Genomic DNA, 25,580 nt, shown 5'->3' on the forward strand with positions numbered 1-25,580 from the left:
CTACCACAGTTCGAGACATTCATATCTTCTGTGATGCTTCGGAGCGAGCATATGGTGCTGTCGCATATTTGAGATCAGATGATCTTGAAGGTCATGTGGAACTGAGTTTCTTGTTAGCTCGCTCACGTGTTGCTCCTAAACGGAATTTAACAATACCCAGACTGGAGCTATGCGCAGCCCTACTAGGCGCACGCCTCTGTGAGCTCATACAAACAGAACTCACCTTACCAGTCAGGACTACGACCCTTTGGACTGACTCAACAACTGTACTTCACTGGCTTCAGTCAGATTCCTGCCGTTTCAAGGTATTCGTAGGAGCCAGAGTCTCAGAAATTCAAAACCTCACAAACAGTCAAGACTGGAGATACATCCATTCAGCCACAAATCCTGCTGATGATGTTACGAGAGGTAAATCTCTGAAAGAGTTCCTTAGCCCAAACAGGTGGACCGAAGGTCCCTCGTTTCTGCATGAAACTCCGAATAACTGGCCCACAGTTACAGATCTCCATCCTGATGATGATCAGACTGAGTTAAAGAAATCCTACTTTTTTGGTATTGTCAGTACCCCCTCCCATACATACACACCCAGCTTCAGAACCTATCAAGAGCTATTGGATTTCACGGCTCGTTCACACTCCAACCAAAAGGGTAACATTCCTTCTGCAGCTGATTATCTAACAGCAGAACAAGAAATCCGGCACAACTGGACAGTTTCGGTGAAGATTTAGCCCATTTACAGTCAGACAAACCCCTCTCATCCGACAGCCGTCTATTGTGTTTGTCACCAGTGTTGTTCAGGAATTCTGGACTTATCCATGTAGGAGGCCGACTACGGCAAAGCCCAGACTTGGAATTGAATGTCATTCACCCAATAGTACTTGATCCTGCTCATCCAGTGACCAAACTGATCATACAAAATTATGATGACAAACTGCATCATGCTGGTTCAGAAAGACTTTTTGCTGAAATACGTCGGAAATTTTGGATTCTCAGAGGAAGGGAAGCAGTACGCAGGCATCAGTATAGCTGCGCTGCATGTCAGAAATGGAGAGCACAGCCCATCATTCCAAAAATGTCAGACTTGCCTGCTGCTTGTCTTAGGTTATTCAAACCACCTTTCTACTCCACAGGAATAGACTGCTTTGGACCATACATGGTCAAGATCGGCCGCAGATCGGAGAAAAGGTGGGGAATAATATTCAAGTCTCTCACGACTCTGTGTATACATCTTGACCTTCTAAACAGCATGGATACCGACTCCTTCCTCATGGCCCTCCAACGATTCATTTCTCGACGAGGAACACCCCTGGAACTTATATGTGATCAAGGAACTAACTTCAAAGGAGAAGATAAGGAACTACGGGCAGCTTTTAACAACCTTACTCCGACTCTACAGCCGGTCCTGATGACTAAAAGAATCCATTTCAAATTCAATCCCCCGCATGCACCCCATTTCGGTGGAGCCTGGGAGAGGGAGATACGTTCTGTGAAGAATGCTCTGAAGAGAACCATTGGTGCACAAATGGTCACTGAAGAGGTCTTAAGAACAGTCCTAATTGAGATTGAAGGCATTCTTAACTCAAAACCCCTAGGCTATGTATCCTCAGACATTGCGGATATTGATCACATAACCCCAAACCTTCTCATCATGGGCCGACATGATTCGTCACTTCCCTTGGTATCCTATTCTGATTCTGACCTCCTAGGTCAACGACGATGGCGACATGCCCAAATATTGGCAGATCACTTCTGGTGGCACTTCATAAAAGACTATCTACCATCCCTCCAAAGAAGACACAAATGGCAGAAGGAAAACCCAGATCTCACATTGCACTCTGTCGTAATGATCATGGATTCACACCTTCCACGTGCCCTTTGGCCCGTAGGAAGAGTGACACGCCTCCTGAAAAGCCCAGATGACCACATCAGAACCATGGAAGTCTTAGCACAGGATAAAACCTATATCCGCCCTGTCTCCTGTCTGATCCCACTGCCCCCGCTTCCAGACAAAGACTGATTCTGATCATATCAACATATTTCTCACTAGAAATATGGGGGCGGCTGTTGTAAAGACCCACCTTTAGCACATCCCAGCACACCCACTCACTTCACCAGATGCACCTTGTTTAGTTCTCTCACCTTTGATTGGGTGTGGTGCTTGTCCTTAATTGCACTCACCTGTCACACATTATATAAGGACTGCATTTACTTTTGGCTCACTCTTTCTTCACTCTCACACGGGGCGGCAGCAGAGGTGAGGTTCTGTTTAGGTTTTGTATTTTATGTATTGTTTAAGGTAATGAGTAACTTAAATCTCTGTTTTCTTTCAGCATTGGCAGTCCATGTGTGTCTTTCCTTCCTTCCTTCTTTGCTTCATTGATTTGAGAATTATTGATTGGAGAATAAAATGAGAACCCCGTGAATGATTAGATGACTGCTTATTCTTATTCTAATCGGATGAGCCCATGATGCTGATTACTCAACCCTGAGCCTTCCGTCCTTCATAATAGTAGTCTAATTTGTTCTTTTCATTTAATAATAGAGTCCATATTATATCAACAGCTACATTCACCCTGGAGAGAAACTAGTGAGGGAGACCATCAGGACCAAGCTGGGTTTCCTGGGTCCAGAGGTTTGGAGAAACTTCTTCCCTTTCTTTCATCACAGCTGTCCTGTGCCATAAGTTCTGTTGACCCGCTGTAAGAGGCATCATTTAAGAAACACCAGGAAGACTGAAGCTCATCGCATTGATCAAGCAGGACTCATGATCTTCACCAGCAGCTCCCTCACAGGGAAATCTTCAGCACTCCTCCGTAGGCCAGCCCCAGGAGATGGATAAACCTTTGACCTTCATCAGGTTTTATTTAATTGTGTTAGAGAAAATCTCATATGCTCTTCATGCAGCTGAGTACATCAAATGTTTAAAACGGAAGCTGTGCAGGTCTGAGATCAGCAGCTTTGTGAAACACAAAACTGAGGTCCTGTTAATGCTGATATATAGTGACACAGTTACATGAGTGATTAATCCTTTTGTTTTTTTGTCTTTAACTTTATCAATAAAACAACTGCAGCTTTCACTACAGCACGTGTGGTACTTTAACCTTTGTACTGTTTTCATCAGTTCATTTTGCAGTTAACATGTGAACATGTTGGATGATCTGTCTGCTGTCACTGGGTGGTGCTGAGGTCTGAATCTGAGGGCAGCTCCTGTAATCACAAAGACAACAGAACCATCAAACTCAAATATAAATTTTATCCCTCAAAATTGAAATAAAGCTGATTCTTCTGTCCTCACACACTCAGGATCTGAAGTTCTTCTCTTACATTTTTTTCAGTATTACAGTACTTTAATCCATAGTTCCTGATTAATGAGTAGTTAAGGAAGTACAAGCTTTTAAAAAAATTGTTACTGTCTTTACAAGATGTGGCAAGAGACTGAAAACATGCTGTTGTTTGCACATATTTAATAGTGTTTAAAAGTAGCGGACCTCCTCCTCCGCAGGTCTGCTACCCTCTGCCGTCCTCCGCTCAGAGAGGAGCGGAACCCCCTGACACCTCCTCCCCTGACACCTCCTCACCTTAGCACCTCTCCGTTTCCTTTGAGTGCGCGCCGTCTCTCTCACCTGTTGATGTACTGCAGCTCACGAACTCGATCAATACACACACAGGACATCCGCTTTCTGCTCTACAGAATAAAAGCACTCCGGTTTTTCAGAATAAAAGTGGCTCACCGGTCTGACTTTCAGCGTGGTGTCTGTCCCACTGAGCGCATCAAGGCATCAACGAGGACTCACACAGAGGACCACCAAACACCTGAGTGATGATGTTCACCATAGATCGGCTTCACTGCTTCCTGTCTGTTAGAAACACCTCTGTGAAGTAAAGCATTCATTCAAATAAGGATTAAAAGACATGAAAACATTTTAAAGACAATAAATATATGAAATAAGTTTTAAACTGATACCTTTGGTTGGATTTCTGGGGAAATATTATCCAGTGTATCAGTTATCTGACCTCCAAAGGTACCTCCACATGTTCTCATGTGCTTTAAACCAGTTTCAGATCACAGCATGACTTTCTGTCTGTCCTCAAAACGTGAGGAGGAGGCTGATGAAGGCTTTAATTAACAAACAGGCTCAGTTTGGCCTCACAGGAAGTAGTCTACATGTTTCTGTCCATGTTTGCTATGTAACACAGAGAAGGTTTCAATGTGAAGGCTGCGGTTCGCGCTCAGTGTTTTCATCAGAGACAAAGGTTTATTATCGGTAAAAACAGAGACTTACACGCTCCTCCTGTTAGTCTTTGGAAGAAGACAGGAGAAGAGGGCTTATTATAAATAAACATGAAATGAGTTTTAGGCTCAAACTCGAGACCAAACAAAGATAAGCAGGCTCCTGTCTCTGCTCTCCTCTCGTGGTGGCACAGTGATGACGAGCTGCTTTTAAATAAATCAGGAAATGTGGATTATTAAATATTAGGTCTCTCTCATCCAAGTCTCTGTTAGTGCATGACTTAATAATTGATCAACAAATTGATTTACAGAAACCTGGTTACAGCAGGATGATTATGTTGTTTAAATGAATGAAAAATCCGTCTGATTTCTCAGACTTTTTATCTGATTTAGTTCTGAGCTCAGATAAAATAATTATTGTGGGTGATTTTAACATCCATGTAGATGCTAAAAATGACAGCCTCAACATGGCATTTAATCTGTTATTAGACTCAATTGGCTTCTCTCAAAATGTAAAAGAACCCACCCACCACTTTAATCACACTCTAGATCTTGTTTTAACATATGACATAGAAACTGAACATTTAACAGCGTTTCCTGAAAACCCTCTCCTGTCTGATCATTTTCTGATAACATTTACATTTACAATAATTGATTACACAGCAGTGGAGAGCAGACTTTATCACAGTAGATGTCTTTCTGAAAGCGCTGTAACTAAGTTTAAGAATATAATCCACCCACTGTTATCATCTTCAATGCCCTGTACCAACATAGGGCAGAGCAGCTATCCGAATACTACTCCAACAGAGGTCGATTATCTTGTTAATAATTTCACCTCCTCACGACTCTGGATACTGTAGCTCCTGTGAAAACTAAGGTCTCTAATCAGAAGTACCTGACTCCGTGGTATAATTCTCAAACATGTATCCTAAAGCAGATGACTCGTAATCTGGAGAGGAAATGGCGTGTCACAAATTTAGAGGATCATCATTTAGCCTGGAGAAATAGTTTGCTGCTTTATAAGAAAGTCCTCCGCAAAGCCAGAACAGCTTACTATTCGTCACTGATTGAAGAAAATAAGAACAACCCCAGGTTTCTCTTCAGCACTGTAGCCAGGCTGACAAACAGTCACAGCTCTGTTGAGCCAACCATCCTTTTAACGTTAACTAGTGATGACTTCATGAACTTCTTCACAATAAAATTTTTATCATTAGAGAAAAAAATACCAATAATCATCCTACAGATGTAATATTATCTACAGCTACTCTTAGTACCATTGATGTTAAGTTAGACTCTTTTTCTCCAATTGATCTTTCTGAGTTAACTTCAATAATTACTTCCTCCAAACCATCAACGTGTCTTTTAGACCCCATTCCTACAAAACTGCTCAAAGAAGTCCTGCCATTAATTCTTCAATCTTAAATATGATTCATCTGTCTCGTCAGATCAGGCAGGAATTGTGCCATTAAAGGGAGGTTTATTTACAACACCAGGTGACATATATACATATGTACTGTGACGAAGGGACTGGGACTCCAGGGTAAAAGTACAGGGCAAGGCTAACTCGTTCACACTCCTCTACACACAGTCTGTAACTGACACGCTCTCAGTCCAGTCCCACGGAGAAACTCACTCATGCTCATCCAAGCAGGGCCCACAGGAAACAGGAAGGGGGTCCAGGAAGGTCTGCTGGGGAGGAGCGCCATCCTACTTGGGGAGGAGTGAAGAGGGAGCGAGAACCACAAAGAGAACACCAGAGAAGACGTGAGGACCACGACACTATCTCTAATATTCACAGTAAAAATCTTAGAAATATGGTGTCTAACCAGATTCTTACTCTGGATGGCATTACCTTGGCCTCCAGTAACACTGTGAGGCCAAGGTAATGGCCTCACAGTGTTACTGGAGGCCAGTGTTACTGGCCTCCAGTAACACTGTACTCCAGTAACATTAAAGTTGAACTTTTTGGGAGTTCAACTTTAATGCTGAACTCCCAAAAAAAGTAACAAAACTGAGACTACAAGGTAAACTTTTGACAGAACACACAGCAAAATAAGGGTAGATCACGACACGGACAAACTGAAACACAGGGCTTAAATACACAGAGGGAGCAATCAGGGAATGGGTAACAGGAGGGAAACACAGCTGGGGCAAATCAGGCCTAACGAGACAAAGGAAGCATAACCAGACGCATTAAATGAGACAAGGACTTTCAAAGTAAAACAGGAAACATAACACAGACTGAACTTACAGACACAGACTCACAGGCAGGCACTACAACAGAGGGAACAGAGACGTGGGACCAGGGCAGACACAGAGACATAAACCGTAAGTTAGAACTCTAAGAAACCAAAGACTAGAAATGATAAATAATATAATAAACTCAAAACTCTGGGTCAACGACCCAGGCATCCTAAAAACTCTCTGAAAAGCCTTCAGTTAATCCGAAATGCTGCAGCAAGAGTCCTGACAGGGGCTAGAAAGAGAGAGCAGATTTCTCCTGTTTTGGCTTCCCTTCATTGGCTTCCTGTTAAATCCCGTATTCAAAATTCTGCTCCTCACATACAAGGTCTTTAAATAATCAGGCCCCATCTTATTTTAATGACCTTGTAGTACCATATCACCCTATTAGAGCACTTCGCTCTCGCACTGCAGGCCTACTTGTTGTTCCTAGAGTATTTAAAAGTAGAATGGGAGGCAGAGCCTTCAGTTTTCAGGCCCCTCTTCTGTGGAACCAGCTTCCAGTTTGGATTCAGGAGACAGACACTATCTCTACTTTCAAGATTAGGCTTCAAACTTTCCTTTTTGCTAAAGCATATAGTTAGGGCTGGACCAGGTGACCCTGAATCCTCCCTTAGTTATGCTGCAGTAGGTGTAGGTTGCTGGGGATTCCCATGATGCACTGGGTGATTGATTGAAGCAATAATTCTGAGTACAACACAGCTGAAACATAAATTTCAAATGTTTATGTTTTTCAATAACCAATCATTAAGGAAAACGAGTCTGTTGTAAACACCACATTACACCACACCTCATCCTCTTATCAACATGTGTAAACAAACATAAAAATGTCTGATTGTGTTATAAAGTTCAAACCGTTCAGCTCAGACCTGACCTTAAAACACACACACACACACAAACACACACATACACACACACACACACACACACACACACAATAACATAAGATAATCTTAGAGTTTATTTATTCTAAAAGTTGGTATTTCCTTTACTGAATACATGAAATAAAATAAAATAGAATTTTAATGAATAAGTCACTAAACTGGAAGCACTGCAACAGAACTCTCTTAAATCTAATAGAAACAAAGTAAAGCCACACTCAGCAATAGCAGGCAGCAGGGGGCAGCACAGGCTCACAGCTCTGAAGCTGAATCAGTGTGACGTCTGCAGCTCTGAAGCACGTGACACACTCACATACTAACCATTAACCTTTACCCAGACACAGCACACTTAAAAAAAAAAAAAAAGCTTCATTTGACAAAAGGACAAGAGCAGTAGCACAACGATTACATAGAGTACCAAACTTAAACACAGAAATATAGATGCAAAAACAACGAAGGAGGAAAAAGCAAAGCTTTGTATCAAGAACCATTTAAATGTTAAACAGAGAGCAGATTAATAACGTCTGAACTGCTTTATGATCAGAGGAAAGTTTGATAGTGTCAGTATAGTTGTGCATTTCCATCATGACAGTGAGGACATGGGTCTCTGTTCAGAAGATAGAGACGAGTTTATGCTGCTGTCCTGATGTGGTCCAGATAAGACATCGTTCCAAAAGCCCTGAGAGTCACGTTTTATAGCAGTTTTAAGGACACCTTTGGTAGGACACACCTGTGGACACGTTTAAAGGACACGTCCTTCTTCCAGTTAATAGCAGAGACGAGGTGATTCCAACAGAAGACTGTATATGGTTAGGAACAGGATGGTCCAGGAACAGAGCTCTGACCGCTTCACCTACAGCAGAGCAGGAGGGTGGTGCTAATCCAGTCTGGGCCCGTGATGAAACACTGATTTTAGATGAGACACACCAAAAACATGTTCCCAGGAGTTACAGGAAGGTGACGAGGTGTTCTTTAATTTTCAATAATTAAACACATTATTGAAAACACATTATTGAAAATTAAACACTTCTTATCGGTCTATAACAGTCTATCACAAGGAGTGTTTCAGAACCAGGAGTCACAGAATTGTGATTTTTGCTTGTTGTTCCAGAAGAAATCGTGATGATGGGAGAAGTTATGATTTACATGAGAGACCAGAATAAAAAGACCTGACAATAAAAACCTGAAAGCTTAAAATACATTTTGTCAACATCATAATTACAGACAACAAATTAATTTAAGCCTGCGATTTTAGAAAGGATACGAAGAGGATGACATCACACATACTTGTAGGAAGCTCAATAATTGTTGAATCCAGCCAACCTTAAATGTGAAATGAACGGTGGGAGGAAGCCAGAGTACCCAGAGGGAACCCATGCAAACACGGGGAGAACATGCAAACTCCACACAGAAAGACCCCGGCCTGATGGTGGAATTGAACTCAGGACCTTCTTGCTCTGCGGCAACAGTGCCAACCACCGTGCCACCATACTGCTTGAAATCCAAAGCATAAAATCTAATTCTTAACAGGAACAATAATATCTGAACAATATTTAATTTGCATTAATTCACATTTATTAGTGTTAAGAAGGAGACCTGATGCTGTTGAAAGTACATGAATGGTTTTAATTGCTAATGAAATTTGGGTGGCCCCCAGCGAGGCCCCGGGGCAGACCAGGACATGCTGGAGAGATTGTATCTGTCGGCTAGCCTGGGAATGCCTTGGCGTTCCCCCAGACAAGCTGGAGGAGGTGGCGATCTGGCAGCGTCCCCGCAACCCAGATAAACGGAAGAAGATGGATGGATGAAAGTTGGGTCTCATCATTTTAAAATAAACTTGCATCGTCTGCCAAGCCTGTGCACGTATGCAGCACGCTGCTCTGAACAGACAGCACCACATGAGATCACACGCAGCTTTAGTTTGTACAGCACAAAGCACAGCAGCTGGAAACAGCTGGAGAAACCACGGCAAACCCAAAAGAAGCATTTCCAGAGACAGTCCTGCACTGAGTTTGTTACCTTGGAAACGACCCCTGAAGTGGAAAATCACAGTGCAGAAGTTAAAGGTTGGAGCCGAGTCCTGCAGGTTTCAGTGCACTGTCAGCAGGGGGCACACTCACTTATCCAGGTAATCTGTTTCACTGACAGATCAGGCAGCACCTTAACATGACACTCTGACCTTCATCACACTTTACTCCTCCTCTTCCTCCTCCTCTCTGACCTTCATCACAGACTCAGTTACATGATGGAAAATAACACCTGATCTGTCTCACACGCACACACTTTGCTCCGCCCACTGCTTCACCTGGAGAACAGGTATCAGTTACCGATGCCTTCAAGAGCCTCTGTAAATCAAACAGTCAGCATTAAAGGAAGCGCTCAGACATAGTTCAGCCCTCTGTCTCTCCACCTTACGGGAGATGCCTGCCTTTACTTCAGCGTGATGGAGCTGACTCCCAAAAATAAATACTGAAACCTCAGCAGCTCTATCAGGAGGTCAGGGCAAACAGTTTTATGTAGGAACTATTTTCTTTGAACCAAACTACACCGTCTCACTGTCTATCTGCTGTACCAGGTGACAGGCGGAACGCTGACTTGTGTTTTTAATCTAAACGAATGAGCGGAGCTCAGATGAGAGAGATTCAGGTAGCTCTCTGCGGCCGGGGAAGCTCACATTTCCAAAGGAACATGAAGGCAGCACGCTGCAGGGCCTCAAAGGTGATGCGCGAAGACAGATGACTCCCTCCGCTCTGATTCCTGCAGCTCCTCGCAGGCCAATCACATCTTAGTTACCATTGTTAAGGTTAAGGTAAGGTTAAGGTAAACACAGCGTGTTTGTGTGTTTACCTCTTTTTGTTGGTTTATAGCTTCTCTGTGTCTTTGTGTCCGTGTAAAAGTCGTATTTGTGCATCTCCTGTTGGTGTTTCTGTCCTCCATCTCATTGATGAACCTTCCACCTGGACTACTTCAACTGTGGCTTCACCTGTCCAGCAGGTGCTCAATAGGCCCCGCCCTCGCCGAGCCTTGTGGGTATTGTGGTGTTTGAGCAGCAGAGTGGGACCTCTTGCTCTCCGTCCTATCTGTGTGCTGGGGCAGATAAAAGCGGCATCATCAGCCGCTGCCGCTCACATCCCCCCGCCGGGACAGCAGCTACCTGTTAGTGGTGTGAGGGCGGCGCGCAGGCGCAGTGAGGTGCAAAGGTCGGTGGGCAGCTGATCGGAGATGCCGGTGCAAATCCCGGACGACTCGGACTTCTGTTCGTTCAGAGAGCAGTGCCTGAGCACGGAGGGCTGGACCAGCCGCTACAGCAAGGGAGGGGTGACGGTGTGGGGGCGCGAGGAGGACAGCAGCACGGTGCAGAAGCTCAAGGTGAGCCGTGTCACCGCTGACGCTTTTACTGCGAAAAGACCGCGCTCCTACACAATAAAAGCAATACTCAAAGTAACTGAGTACATTTACTCCATTACTTCATCCCAGAGTTACTCTGGAAACTTATATTATGGTGAAAGTTTCCTCTGAGAACTGCACGGGCTAGCACAGACGGTCAGTTAGTCGGTGGGTTGGTTAGTTGGTTAGTCATTAACTACAGGGTTTGATCATGTGTCATCATCTCTTCAGAAAGTTTGATTGGTTGTTTTATTTTGGAGTTTTGAGGTCACCATGGTGATTCACAAAGATTTGATGCTGAAGCTATTGGAGTAAATGAGGTACTTGGACTGTAAACACAGAAACACATCCATCAATCAATCGAATGATCGGTGAAATCTGATCACTGATCAATCGATTGATGACTTTTACTGATTTATCTTTAAGGTGGAAACAGGAAGTTGCTCAGTGTAAACACCTGAAAGTTCCTGGAAGTGGTGCAACCTGTGAATCTGTGTTACTTTGGTACAAACAGGTGAAATCTACACCTGTCACAGGGCGTCAGCCTCATCAAAGTGCCAGCTGTCAGAGGTCCAGGTGCATTGTGGGTAACAGAAGGGTTAACATCAGAACTCCTGTTACAGTTCATGTGTGATGTTGCCCACCTGACAGATGTCACCTGTACCTGGAGGCAGGTACCTCAGCAGCTCTGCAAACATTTAACCAGCTCTCCTCCCGAACCTGCTCAGCCAGTTTCAGCTTATTGACGACCAATCAGATCTTGGGAGCCACTGTTTGATGTGAGGACAGGGGCGGATCACAGTACTCTGGGTCCTGGACGCCGCAGTGGGCCCCCAGACTGCCTACATTCACTTTATGGAGTGTGTGCAGTTTTGTTTGGTGCTTTAAGACTCCAAACTCGAGCGTTTGTTCATGTTTAAGTATTTTTACAGTTTCTAATAGGCTCTTTCGATCCTCGGAGTAACCTTTTTTTACAACATGAAGCTTCTCTGGGCAACTGTTGCTGTGATTTGGTGCTATATGAATAAAGGATGACTGAATCGGTTTTGAATCCAGATCCATGGTGTGCAGCTGGATCACTCTGATGGATGCAGTCACACCTGAAGGTTCATTTTCAAATACACAAAGAATATTTTCCATGAAGTTAAAGGCGAAAAGTGTGAAGGAGGTTAAAGCTTTGCTCAGTCAGTGTGAGGGTGGGTGGTACAGAACTCTGATGTTAGAGCGACCCACTGAAGATTTGAATCCCTACCTCAGGCTGGAGCAGCTAATGCAGCATGGGGACAGTGACGAGTGAAACCAAAGGTCTCGGCTTCAGTCAGAGCGACTCTAAATTTGAGGATTTCTGCAGAGGGAAAGTCGGCTAGCTTGCTGGAGAAGGAGATTCTTCCTGAGAACAAGGGCAAACAGGTGAAAGAGGGCACCCCTGACGGGTGGGTCACTGGATACGATTTTGGTCCACTTGAGAAAAGTATTACCCAAATTACCTCCTTGAACAGAGATGACAGCAGCAAAAGGCCGTGCATCACACTGGAACCCGGGCCAGCCGCTCTCAGCCATGTGGCACTTGGTCACCTGCTACTCTTTACCTGTTGAGCAGTCCATCTTGTGATCTAATCTGAAATCACCCCCAGTTATACATACGCCAGCACCCAATGGGGACACTGATTATTTTGGGCTGTGTGCACTTATCAAGTTCTCTTTTGAAGTGTTATAACATACCTCCCAGAAGTCCTGAATGATCTCAATAACCTGAGCCGGTATTGTCCTGTGATTAAGTACTCTGCCACAATAGGTGTTAAAGGCTGCAGGGCTCGCAAAATTTCAAAATCCCTGGTAGCCCTTCAGGCAGGGACTCTTCAGTTTTTGGTAGCCCAAAATAAACTTAAGTAGCCCGAATATAAAAAAAAAGAGAACAATTTTTTGATTGATGTTTTGTTTCCTTTACAATATTATACATTAAAGTATAATATTGTAAAGGAAACAAAACATTAATCAAAAAATTGTTGAAAAACAAATTACAACATTGTATAAAAATTACAATCATCAACTCAAATACTTGGTTCTAATTGAACAGAAATTTCTATGAACTTGTAAGAACTGTGTAGGACATGAATCAGTATGTGTCAGATCCTGAATCTGACATTTCCACTGAAGTCACGGGTAAGAGGCAAGTGGAACCAACATCTAGGCCATTTGCTTTTTGAAGTTTGCAAAGACTACTAAATTTTGCCAGTGGTAGTTCACTCTTTGCAACATAGTACGCTGTTTTAAACTGATTTTCAGGTTTATTTTTAGTATGTTGTTTGCAATTGGTGTTTGTTCTGGGAAAGATATTGCAGACTGAGCAATAATGCATTTCTTGCATTTCTCATGGGTTCTAATGGGGGCCTTTCTTAAAATGACTGGTCCCAGTAACAAAGGCGCTTGTCGACTCAGAAATCAAGGGAAAGCCAACAACACAACCGGCAGAACATTATGTTATTTACACGGGTGCACATAAGTGGTCCGCAGGTGCGCATTCGCTGTCAAAATAAAAGAGGCGCACCAGATAAGAAGTTGCAACGCGCGTTTGCGTCCATATAAAAGGCACTGTTTTTGTCCGCTAGAGTTTCACGGCACATTCTGCACCACATCTCTGTGCATTCATCATTTGTTTGAAGCCAGCTCACCTCCTGCAACCCCTTTTCCGAGAATACGTGCTTCATTTGTGGTTCGGACTCCTTCTGACATTTCTTTGGAGGTGGAGGAACATCACAGTAATTGCTTAAAGGAGCTTCTTCGACATCTTTAAGAGTTCTAAACAAATGTCTGTCCTCCTCCAGAAAATCTTATGTACGCAAACACGCGTTGCAACTTCTTATCTTGTGCGCGTTTTTTATTTTGACAGCGAATGCACACCTGCGGACCACTTATGTGCACCCCTGGTTATTTAGCTCGTCATATTGCAGCCACAGAAATTCTTTTGTCCATGAAACCATAAAGCTGCACTTTCTTTTTGCCTTATAGTCTGATTTGTCATAACTTTTACGTTTTGTGGTCACTTCTTCACCCTGACCTGTCTTATTTGGCTCAGCAGAACTAAAATATATATCCTGCTGCTTTTACACAGACACTCGCATAACGCTCAGCGATTCTCTGCGCGATCAACCTCTCACATGTTTAAGCTTGCTGCGGGAGATTTCACTTGTCATGTTTGCATAGTAAGCTAACGATTGATAAGACGATGTCAGAGGAATTGGTGCGCAAATTATCGTCACTCACCAATCAGTACTGTCGCTCTCTATACACAGTTCGCGCGATTGCAAAGTGAAAGCAAAAAACAAGCGCAAATTCAAACGCGATTTCAATATGTCACATATTGACAGTGGCTCACCGATGCCAATGACATAATTACCCAGCTACATTTCCGAAAGAATGCAAAAGCATTGACATATATTTTTCCTTCCTACGATAGCCCAACAGGCAGGGCAGAGATGGGTTTTGGTAGCCCGACTGGAAAAATCGCTAGCTCCGGGACGTCGGGCTAGCGATTTTGCGAGCCCTGCAGGCTGCGTATATCACTTGGTCGGGCCATCTAGTCTCGATCAAATTAATATCTGTAACAGTTAAGTGTATTTCTTGATCAAAAGCTTCTTAGATTTGCACCATTTTATTCTATTTATAACCTCTTTCATTGTTTCAGTTTTCTGAATCCACCATCATTCCTTCCTGTAGTACTTACAGTCATCTCACTCCTCTTGTCCATCCCTACCATTGCACTGTGACTGGCTGTGGTTAAACAATACATGTGGCTGTACATTAGAACACAAAACATACAAAGGTTATTTAATAAAAAATGTTCTTGTAACTTAAAAATTAGAGTAAATCTGATGAATATGCATACAGTCTTGTTGTTTCGTGTTCAGCTGCTGGAAGTGTTGTAGCGAATCTGCAGGACACTTATGGATGGTGATAAATGAGCCAGGTGTTGTGCAGGTGGATGTACACACCAGCATTTCCACACCTCAGGAGGAAGTGAAGTGAGCATTCAGCATTAAGGCTCACTCCAAATACATTCATGTGAAGTTACCTGGTGACTCTAAGTTAGTTAAGTAGACCTACTAGTGAATGTGAGTGTGACCGTTGTCTTTCTCTCTGGGTTAGCCCTGTGATGAGCTGCCAACCCATCCAGGTGTTTCCCACCTCTGTGATAGGCTCCAGCCTGGCCATGACCTGGATAAGTGGAAGAAGATGGAAAGTTCTTGTTAATGGACCTCACTGAGCTGAAGACATTTTAAAGTTTGCTTGTGGTTAAAATGTGACGCAGTCATTGGTCGTTGGCTGTAACTCCAGTTCTGAGTCTTGCCTGGCCAGGTAATTGGTGTGTTTTGTTAGAGCCGCTGGTGTCTTGTTTACACCAAAGGTGTCCTCTGGCATCTGAGTCAAGACATCAGCGAGATGACACGCTTAGCTGGTATTTGGTGAATTCAAGGGACTTCTTTGGGTGATTCTCTCTCACGTCTTTTCTCTGGTGACCCAAGACCAATCACAGAAAGTCTCTTAGCAGACGGGAGGAAGTGTGAGTGCGAGGAGGAGTGTCTCTGTTCTAAGTACACAGAGGTGATGGTGAGGTGATGATGATGATTCCTGTGTGTAAATAATTCATAAACTCTTTGGAAAGCAGCGAGGCATTTCTTCTTCTTCTTCTTCTTCTTCTGCCTCATGACTAATTCAGAGCTGCTGATGGAGCCAGCGACCAAACAGGTCACATGATCACCTGCTGATTTATCTCAGTCACAGCTTCCCGTCATGTGAAAACCACAAAACCGAGATTAAAAACATTGTCCTGCAGTCTGATTCGTCTTCCTAGCACATGTGGATTCAAACACGGACATGTTTACTGGTTACTGGTTAATGGTTCCATGTAAGCTTTCTGCATGGCCCAGTCAAAAACACGGGCCGCTTCCTCACGTCTGACCTGCAGAAGCCCATCTATGTGGGGGTTGGGGGGGGTGATACTCCCTCGGGGGGAGCTTGTAGGTCTTTGTAATTGTGGTGTCTTTATTTTATCCGAAGTAAACGAACCTCTGCTCGTCATCTCCAACGTGCTGTGAAGCAAGGCAGTGAGTAGAACTACAGACCCTGGCTCAGCTCCTGAGTGAGCTGAAAGGTTTCCTGCAGGAGAGACGGACTGAGTGACAGACACAATGCCTCGGCGCTCGGGACTTTATGAATGATTAACGGCGAGCGGAGTCTCGCTGATTGAGTTACACGGAGAGTTTACAGCGCTCGCCATCACCATATCAATGACCGCCGCTCCAGCACGATTACAGCAGTGGAAAAAAGTGACGTCATACAGTAACAAACCATCTCACATGACCCCTGTGAAACTCTGACAGGTGGAAATCTGGAGCTCAGATCTCTCCATGCCTACAAGGGGAAATTACAGTCTGATGTTTCCTGGCTGAGAATATTTTACATGAACATTTTGGTTTGTCATCGTTCAGGCTGCACTGCAACAACGATGTAAACAGTGACCAAAGCAGCAGAGCTGGAAATGGTACAGAGAAACTTCCTGTGGTCCACATGAACAGTCAGCTCCATGTTAATAATAACCTGCTCCACATAATCATTCACAGGAGCAGGCGGTGGTTGTCTGATTAATGGTCAGATGGCTCAGTTTGTTTCAGGCAGACAGAGGAGCTGATCTGAATTAGCTGGTGATCTCTTGTAGCTCTGTTTGCCTCACACGTGATGCAGAAACTCATCAGGTCCAACAAAACACCAGAACTGCAAATATGACCCTGGTGGACTTAAAAACTCAATACAGCAGGTAACCTCATGGAGGAGAATGGAGACGACTGCAGTCTGGTTATTACAGAAAATCGGAGCCAATCACAACCTTCAGATTATCAGGGATTATCCTCACTAACAGATGAAGTTTCTGTCCCTGTGCAAGGAATAAAGTCTTGGGCTGATAATATTGGTCAACTGTGTTAGATAAGAACACGTGATTAGTTTGTTTGGAGATTTTGTGGGAACGATGAAATCTTCAAACCTGAGCTGAGCTTTGTTAGAAACCTCGGTCTGAGTTGGTGAAGCTGCTGAAATAAGGAAGCTGAAGATGATCTTTTGTGTCATCACAGTAGAAATGGAGCAGATGTTAAAGGTCTAACTATAAAAGAGCAGAGGACCTGAGACGGATCCTTGTGGAGCTCCCTTTAGGATGACTGATCTCTGAGTTTGAAGATGGTCTGAGCCTGGATGAGTTCAAAGAGATAAAACCGGATGCTAAAGCACTGAAACCTGAGAACACCTGATAAGGTCAGAGCAGAGAAAGTGAAGCTGCTCAGGTTAGCTGCTGAGGTGCCTCTGAGCAACAACTGATCAGGTGTCTCCTCTGCTAACAGGTCACTTTGGTTTATCCAAAAAAGACCCAACAGGAAACCACACGAGAGCTCTGAATGAGGCGGATTATTGTAAGGTGTTGGCCTTACAGCACACAGTACTGTTGTGATTTGGCGCCATTTGAATAAAACTGAATGGAAGCCGCTGGTTCTTTTATTCAGAAAACACAGGAATCAAACTATTATCAGCCAGAACCAGAAAACTGTGACGTCACATAAACCGCAAAAGAAACTGAAGGGTTTCTCTTGCACCGCCCCAACACTGCAGTTGTGTCACTGTGAAACTGAAATCATAAAATATAAAATCTTAGTTATTTAAATGTGTGTGTGTGTGTGTGTGTGTGTGTGTGTGTACTTTTTAAGACAAGAATCTATTACAAAGTGTTTTTCAGGGATATTAAAAATAACAACATATTACACAAGATAAGTTTCATTATTAATGTGTGCCTGAATAGATGTTTTCAGCCACAGAACCACTGGTGCACAGAGGGGGAGATGAACTGTTCCACAGTTTTGGAGCTGAGATTTAGACAGCATGATCCCCTCTAGTTTTCAAACAGCTCCGTGGAATTACCAGAAGACCACGATCTGTAGATCTAAGGATCTTATAAGGATGATATAAGTTGGGCTCTCTCCTTGTAAGGCAGTCAAAGTAAGAGTTTAAACTGGTATCCGAACCAAACTGGAAACCAGTGCAAAGACTAACAATGAAGTGAGAATTTCTGAGTGATTTAAAAGTGTTACTGCAGCATTTTCAACGGCTTGAAGGTAATTTATAGAAGTCTTTGACAGACGGGAGAAAGGAGCATCAAAATATTTTAATCGGGAGGAGATGAAGGCATGAACAAGCCTCTCTAATTCACCTATGGAGACAGCAGTTCTGAGTTTAGTGATATTTCTTAAGTGGAAAAGCAAGAGTGGGTCACAGACTTCGTGTGAGCATCAAAAGTCAAAGATCAAAAATCAAGATTTTGAACAGCATCTTTCACCATCAATGAGAAAGAACCAGGATGTTGTCTAATTTGGGGCTTAATGAAACAGTCTCGTCTGCATTAAGCTGCAGAAAATTTGCCAATTGTCTTAAGACAGTTTGTCAGACTACAAATTGGTAACTTTATTGTCCCCAATGGGAAACGGATTTGCAGCATGTCCACACATCAAACAACACAAACATTTAAAAATCAAAAAACAGCCCAAGTTTTATCAGCAACAAAGTGCAATAGTGATGGCAAAACAACACTTATAGGTTAGCTTTAATAACCATCATATCAGCAGCAGGTATAAAAGACACTCTGTGGTCTCGTCACTGCAGGCACTTTATACCAACGACCTGAAGAGAGGATGTTCAGACCATCCTCTCAGATATGACAGACGTTTCCTTCCTCAGCACCTGTCCAGAAACTGGACCTGAGACCTCCCTGAAATCTTACTAACCAGGTTAATAAGTCTGGTTGGTCAAGGACAGATTACTGTTTCCAAGCAATGATACTAAAAAAACTCTTTTTTTCTTTTTTTCTTTTTTTCTTTTTTTTTTTAGTAATTCCTCCTACAATCCAAACACATGTATGTTTCTAACATTTCATGCAGTTGCAGAGTTCAAGTAATAAAATCCCATGGCACACCTAAATGTCACAGTACACCAGCATGGAAACTGGTGGTTAGAGTTGAGCGTGATCGGTCCTAACTAGAGATGGCACGATACCACTTTTTTATGTCCGATACCGATACCGATATCATAAATTTGGATATCTGCCAATACCGATACGAATCCGATATAGTGTGTTTTTTAATCAATAAAACGTTTTTTTAATATCTTGCTGCATTTTGTATAAGTTTATACTCAAGTTTAAATAAATAACAACACTAAAGCTATTCTGTTATACCTGTATGTAAAAAAATACACTGCGCCCAAAATATTTCATAGTTCAGCAACACTGATCAATCTAATAAACTTAAACCTACTCAATCCTTCCAATTCTGGTATTTTAAAGAGTACTTAGCAGAAATATTAAGCAACCTAACTAATAGGGTTGCAAACTCCCAGCAAAAAACAAACAAACCACCCTCCACCTAGATTTTACATCAGATTAAAACTTTGGGTGTAAGAGTCAGATAATTATTTATTAAAAGCTAGACATTTTAAATGAGAATAAGAAAGAAAAGTATGTCTTTGTGCCCCCTTTTCCCTGTTCATGCCCTATCAGGCCCCCCTGGCTAAACTTTGCTAGATCCGCCCCTGCACAGTTACCAGCCGTCAGTTGCGTAGAAAAGGATCCTGGTGTACAAAGTAATATTAAATAAATTCTAACAACAGCTTATCAAGCTTAATAGTGCTGCTGTTGTTCAGCCGTCTGTTTCCTCTTTCTGGTGAGAAGTGGGCCAAAAACTAAGAAGAGAGACGGACTCGCGACAGAAAAGCCGATCAGCTAAGCATTAGCATTATCATTAAGCAGTTTCACGATTGAAGTAGCAACAGGAGAGAGAGAGAGAGAGAGAGAGAGGCAGTCGCTCCTAATATCTGTTGTTAAGCTTAACATGGGAATGCTTTACAGACATTCAGAGATGAACTTACACACTTTCTTTACTTCTCTCTGGGATAACTTCCTCGGAGATGAAATGCTGGTTTGCTAGCAAGGCTACAAATACACACAGCCTCTCTATCACATGATGCATATTGCTGCAAGTGCTACGGTTATGAGCCGAGTTACGCCGTGTAGCAAGTTTTGTGAGGTGGTTTTTTGATATCTAATGGATCGGATTACATTTTTTATTTCTCACCGATATCCGATCCAGTAATTTGGGTCAGTATCGGACCAATACCGATACGTAATATCGGATCGGTCCATCTCTAGTCCTAACCTCTGCCTGACTCTCTCCCTCTCTCTTTCTGTGCCTCAGATGAGGATAGTCTGTAAGGATGTGACAGCAGAGACATTGTACGACGTCCTCCATGACACCAGCTACCGGAAGAAGTGGGACACCAACATGATCGATACGTATGACATCGGCAGGCTGACGGTCAACGCAGACGTGGGATATTACTCCTGTTAGTTCCTTTACTGAGCGGTGATGTAATACATGCCATAAAACACCTCAGCACAGCACCAGAATGGTGAGACAGGCAGAGGGAACAATAAGGTGAATGGTGGACAAAGACCTAAGGGAAAAAGAGGAAGTAGCAATCGATGTTGTGGAATTAGGGAGACCCAGTGATGTGGTTTAACATGACACTCAAATGACAGGTATAAAAGATACTTTGGGCCTTTTCCGGGGGGGGGATGGGGGTGATCTCGGGCCTCTGGGCCTGGGCTCAGCCGGCTCCCGGCAAAGCCTGTGGCATGTCACCCCAGCCCGCTGTGGCTACGCCGTGGCTGCTGATAAATAAATACATAAATAATAATAAAGATTTGATTCAATTTCAATGAAATTTTATTTATATAGCACCAAATCACAACAACAGTCGCCTCAAGTTGCTTTATATTGTAAGGTAGACCCTACAATAATACATACAGAGAAAAACCCAACAATCATATGACCCCCTATGAGCAAGCACTTCCTGTTAAAACTCCCTTTTAACAGGAAGAAACCTGCGGCAGAACCAGGCTCAGGGAGGGGCAGGGCCTTCTGCTGTGATTGGTTGGGGTGAGAGAAGGAAGACAGGATAAAGACATGCTGTGGAAGAGAGACAGAGGTTAATAACAGGTATGATTCAGCGCAGAGAGGACTGTTAACACATAGTGAGTGAAGAGGAAACACGCAGTGCATCGTGGGAATCCCCCAGCAGCCTACACCTGTTGCAGCATAACTAAGGAAAGTTTGAAGCCTAATCTTAAAAGTAGAGACGGTATCTGTCAGGCTTTTCAGGGAGTTTTTAGGACTTCCTGATAATAATGAATTACAGTCGTCCAGCCTGGAAGTAATAAATGCATGAACTAGTTTTTCAGCGTCACTCTGAGACAGGATATTTCTAACTTTAGAGATGTTGCACAAATGAGAGAAAGCAGTCTTACATATTTGTTTAATATGTGCGTTGAAGGACATATCCTGGTCAAAAATGACTCCAAGGTTCCTCCCAGTGTTACTGGAGGCCAAGGTAATGCCATCCAGAGTAAGAATCTGGTTAGATACCATATTTCTAACATTTTCAGGGCCGAGTACAATAACCTCAGTTTGATCTGAATTAAGAAGCAGAAAGTTAGCGGCCATCCAGGTCTTTATGTCTTTAACCCTCTAGGACTTGGCGTCCACATATGTGGACATCACATTTTGGGTTGTCTAGACCGAAATACAAAATTTTGCTCTACATGGGCCTGATATCCACTTATGAGGACACACTGCCACTGTTCTATTGAAATTTTAAATGAATATCCTCATGTGGATCTCATTTTTGTCAGAAACAAAAATCAGGTAAAAAAAAAAAAAATCAGGCAATTCTTTGTTTTTACATTCATCAGGTCCCAATATGCCCAAATATCGAAGAGAAATAAAAAATGCATGCTGTGGAAGAGTTTGGGTCTTAGGAGATTAAGACATTCCTGCAGTTTAACTAATTGCCGTGTGTTATCTGGCTTCATGGACAGATAGAGCTGGGTATCATCTGCATAGCAGTGCTAGACCTCAGTGCAGCGTTTGATACTGTCGACCATAATATCCTAATAGAGCGATTAGAACATGCTGTAGGTATTACAGGTACTGCGCTGCAGTGGTTTGTATCCTATCTATCTAATAGACTCGGGTCTAAAGGACCTGGATGGCCTCTAACTTTCTGTTTCTTAATTCAGATCAAACTGAGGTTAGGTTGAACCAGAGTCTGTGCTGGTCCAAAAGGCTTAGCTGGTTTTTAGTTGCCAAATATCTGATTCTGTCTGAACCTTTGTGGATGTGTTTGTGTTCTGTTTGAAGGGAAATGCCCGAGCCCGCTGAAAAACAGAGACTTTGTGACGATGAGATCTTGGCTTCCACTCGGCAACGACTACATGATCATCAACTACTCGGTCAAACACCCGGTCAGTATTTCACTGCTCTGACTGTGACTTGGTGGGTTTTATACTCATTTAGTGACATATGGAACATAAAGACACAAAAACATTTTATTAGAAGAGCAGACTCCATAGGGGAGCTTTATCACTAGGACCCAGTCAGACCCCAGCAGATTCATGGTTGCACAATTAATCACAGACTTCAGATCAGTAGGTGAAAGTTTTAATTGTAAATACCACTCCACAGAATAGAGCACAGTATCATCAGTATACAGATGCACACTGAGGTGTGATGTGTGAAGTTATATCTGCCAAGTGGACAGTGCAGTCGATCACTCACTGCTCCTTTGTCCACCTCAGAAATATCCTCCAAAGAAGGACTACGTCCGAGCCGTCTCTCTGCTCACGGGGTACCTGATCCAGTCCAACGGAGCCACCAGTTCCACCCTCTACTACCTGACTCAGGTGGACCCCAGAGGTGAGACCTGTGGCTAGTGGAAGAAGTACTAAATACAGTACCTCTTCTACTGGCCAAGTACACCAAAATTATCGCTCTGAGAGAAACGTCAGAAGATCTTGATCTGACCCTGCGGCAGAAACGCCATTTACTGGATTCTGTGGTTTGAGGTTATTCCAAGACAGATGTAGGTCAAAGATCCACAAACTTCTTCATCCAACAAAAGAACTGATGACAGTCAGTGGTGCATAGCCTGTGTGTGTGTGTGTGTGTGATGTACAAATGTTCTCTCTGTAAACTCAATCTGTGCTTCATGTTTAAACTGAACTGACTCAGCCTGACCCTCGGCACCCTTGTCTCTGTCTGCAGGTTCTTTACCAAAGTGGGTGGTGAACAGGGTGTCCCAGTTTGTAGCTCCAAAGGTAAATGACCTCTATTCCCATCTAAATGTGTCTCTGTCCCATCAGACTGTCTCTGTCCCATCAGACTGTGTCTTTGTCCCATCAGCGTGAGCAGAGGTCAGACTGTGTCTCTGACCCATCAGACTGTCTCTGTCCCATCAGGCTGTGTCTCTGACCCATCAGACTGTCTCTGTCCCATCAGGCTGTGTCTCTGACCCATCAGACTGTCTCTGAACCATTAAACTGTGTCTCTGTCCCATCTGACCTGACTGTCTGTGTCCCATCTGACCTGACTGTCTGTGTCCCATCAGATCTGACTGTGTCTCTGTCCCATCAGCGTGAGCAGAGGTCAGACTGTGTCTCTGACCCATCTGACTGTGTATCTGTCCCATCTCATTTTGGTCCTCTTAGGCTATGAGGAAGATCTACAAGGCTTCTGTAAAGTACCCGGAGTGGAAGAGGAAACACAACCCGGGCCTGAAGCCATGGATGTTCCCAGAGCAGAACACGCTGCCGTGCATCAGCGTGTCAGAGCTGACGGTGCAGCGAGCTGACTCTCTGGAGAACATCGATGAGAGCGGCTTGAGCGAGGAGAAGACGCAGCAGAGTGACGACGAGGAGCCGTAAAGATGGCGGACTCTGTCTGGTTTACTGTTTGTTGGTTTGTTTGATCAGGTAAACTCATGCTGGACACCTTTCTGAATGCAGCTGCGCTCGCTTTGCTGGATCTCACAAACCTTTTCACAACTTTCTGAAAACCTTCTGTCAGCTCACAGTAATCGGACAGAATCGGTTTCATGGCAGCTACAAACATGAGACCGCCCTCACAGCTGTTTCCAGGTGTTCCGAGATGGTCTCTGCTCACGTTGAAGGTGGCTGGAGTTTCATCTAATCTTTCCTTGAATTGTATTTGTGTTGCAGTGAGACAAAGAGCGTGCAGCAGAAACTCGTCTGTGAATCTACTTCCTGCAGTCTGTTTAGAAGCTAATGACAATCAGTGTTAGCCTCCTAACAACATCCACTTCCTGGTCGGGTAGGGGTTTGGTTCAGGTGGGTGTGGATTTCTAAATCTTTACCCCACTCATAGAGTTTCTAACAGAACAACTGTGCGATTTCTGTAAGAATTGATCAGAAAGGTGAAAGCTCTGGTTACTTTTTTACCCACATGATGAAAACAAACTATAACCACAGTTCTGAGACGGTCGCTGTGTCCTGGTGGATGTTCAGAGTGTAAATAATAATAGTAATGATGTGTTGATTTTGTCGGGGCTCTGTGCTAAATATTTAAAGTCTGTAATCTGTGTGGGACAGAAGCCACATGAATCTTCTGCAGGTTCTCAGATTTGTTTTCCTGGATGTTTAACCTGAGCAATAAAACCACATTAAATCAGCTCTGCAGTGTGTGAGTCAGTGTGATCACATGATCTATGTCAACAGATGATGAGCGAACATATTTCAGCTCACTGCAAGTCCATCTTTACAAATTTCTATGTTCTTACAATGGCAGTTGATGGAAAAGTTGCAACCAGCCTTTTTTTTTTCTTTCCCTAGTGTCGGGTCGCAGAGGCAGTTCCAGAAACCTCTGCCAATCCCAAGGCATTCCCACATAACATAAATTACCTCATCAGTTAGTTAGGGTTCTCCTCACAGAGGCCAGAAAACCTCTACAGGGCGTTGACCAGTAAGCGCCATCGATCCGTCATGGAGCTCCTCACCCATGTGAAAGGGGAAAATCCAGATATGACCGGGGGAAAGCGCAACCACATTCTTTCAGTCACTTATAAAAACTGACTAGAATGCCGATCGACCAGTCAAAGCTTCGCCCTTCATCCTGGCTCTCCTCAACACGACACCCTGAGCCACCAGCACACCTCTCACCTTTCTGCGTGATTTAAGCTTTCTTTGTCTCGGTGCTCTTTCAAATCATGCTGTTGTTGGTTTTTGTTATCACGGCAACAAAAATAATAATAATAATAATAATGGATTGCATTTATATAGCGCTTTTCGAGACCCTCAAAGTGCTACACTATTCATTCGCTCTCACATTCACACACTAGTGGAGGCAGCTACAGTTGTAGCCACAGCTGCCCTGGGGCAGACTGACAGAAGCGAGGCTGCCATATTGCACCATCGGCCCCTCTGGCCAACACCAGTAGGCGGTAGGTGAAGTGTCTTGCCCAAGGACACAACGACTGAGACTGTCCAACGTGGGGCTCGAACCGGCAACCTTCCAATTACCAGATGAACTGCCAACTCTTGAGCCACAATCGCCACAACCGCCAGGAATCTTCTAGAGTGGAAAAAATAGAGTTAGCATATAGCATCAGGTGGTGTTAATACTGTCGTGCAAACCCCCAAAAAAACTCTGCAGCTGGAACGATTCAGACAATCGATGAGGTTTGAAACACTTAATGAGATGATTATAGCAGAAATCCTCAGGTGTAGGACATCCATCACGTCATCTGTAAAACATTCAAAAAATGAAAGTTGTGTGAAGGCTCAGAGTCGGAGGGAGAAACAGGGACGCTAGCCCACGTAAGCTTGCAATAAACGTTTTGTTACAAAATGAATAAGGTGGGTGGTTCAAGTTTTATGATGCCTTGTTCACCCCTAC

The 25,580-nt window shown here is 43.6% G+C and overlaps 2 protein-coding genes and 1 long non-coding RNA gene across 3 annotated transcripts in view; 1 reads left to right on the top strand and 2 right to left on the bottom strand.

Moving 5' to 3' along the window:
- Window positions 1-2,842: 2,842 nt before the first annotated feature.
- Window positions 2,843-6,118, bottom strand: LOC146523763 (uncharacterized). The gene is made up of 3 exons (XR_014877465.1): window positions 3,965-6,118; window positions 3,732-3,872; window positions 2,843-3,207 (listed from the first exon to the last, which is right to left on the bottom strand). It is a non-coding gene; the product is annotated as an uncharacterized LOC146523763 (long non-coding RNA).
- Window positions 6,119-10,448: 4,330 nt separating this feature from the next.
- stard15 (StAR-related lipid transfer (START) domain containing 15) lies at window positions 10,449-24,354 on the top strand. The gene is made up of 6 exons (XM_085183578.1): window positions 10,449-10,722; window positions 20,028-20,175; window positions 22,032-22,135; window positions 22,469-22,586; window positions 22,935-22,987; window positions 23,378-24,354. Exons 1-6 carry the CDS (start codon window positions 10,576-10,578, stop codon window positions 23,591-23,593), a joined length of 786 nt encoding a protein of 261 aa, XP_085039704.1. The 5' UTR covers window positions 10,449-10,575; the 3' UTR covers window positions 23,594-24,354.
- Window positions 19,870-25,580, bottom strand: part of polr2b (RNA polymerase II subunit B) — a 221,312-nt gene continuing 215,601 nt past the window's right edge. Inside the window, exon 25 of the transcript XR_014877734.1 lies at window positions 19,870-19,983. The gene's annotated coding sequence lies outside the window, so the exon portion shown is untranslated. The remainder of the gene's footprint in view (window positions 19,984-25,580) is intronic.

Source organism: Neolamprologus multifasciatus, chromosome 2 (genome assembly GCF_963576455.1).
Source record: "Neolamprologus multifasciatus chromosome 2, fNeoMul1.2, whole genome shotgun sequence".
NCBI classification, from domain to species: Eukaryota; Metazoa; Chordata; class Actinopteri; order Cichliformes; family Cichlidae; genus Neolamprologus; species Neolamprologus multifasciatus.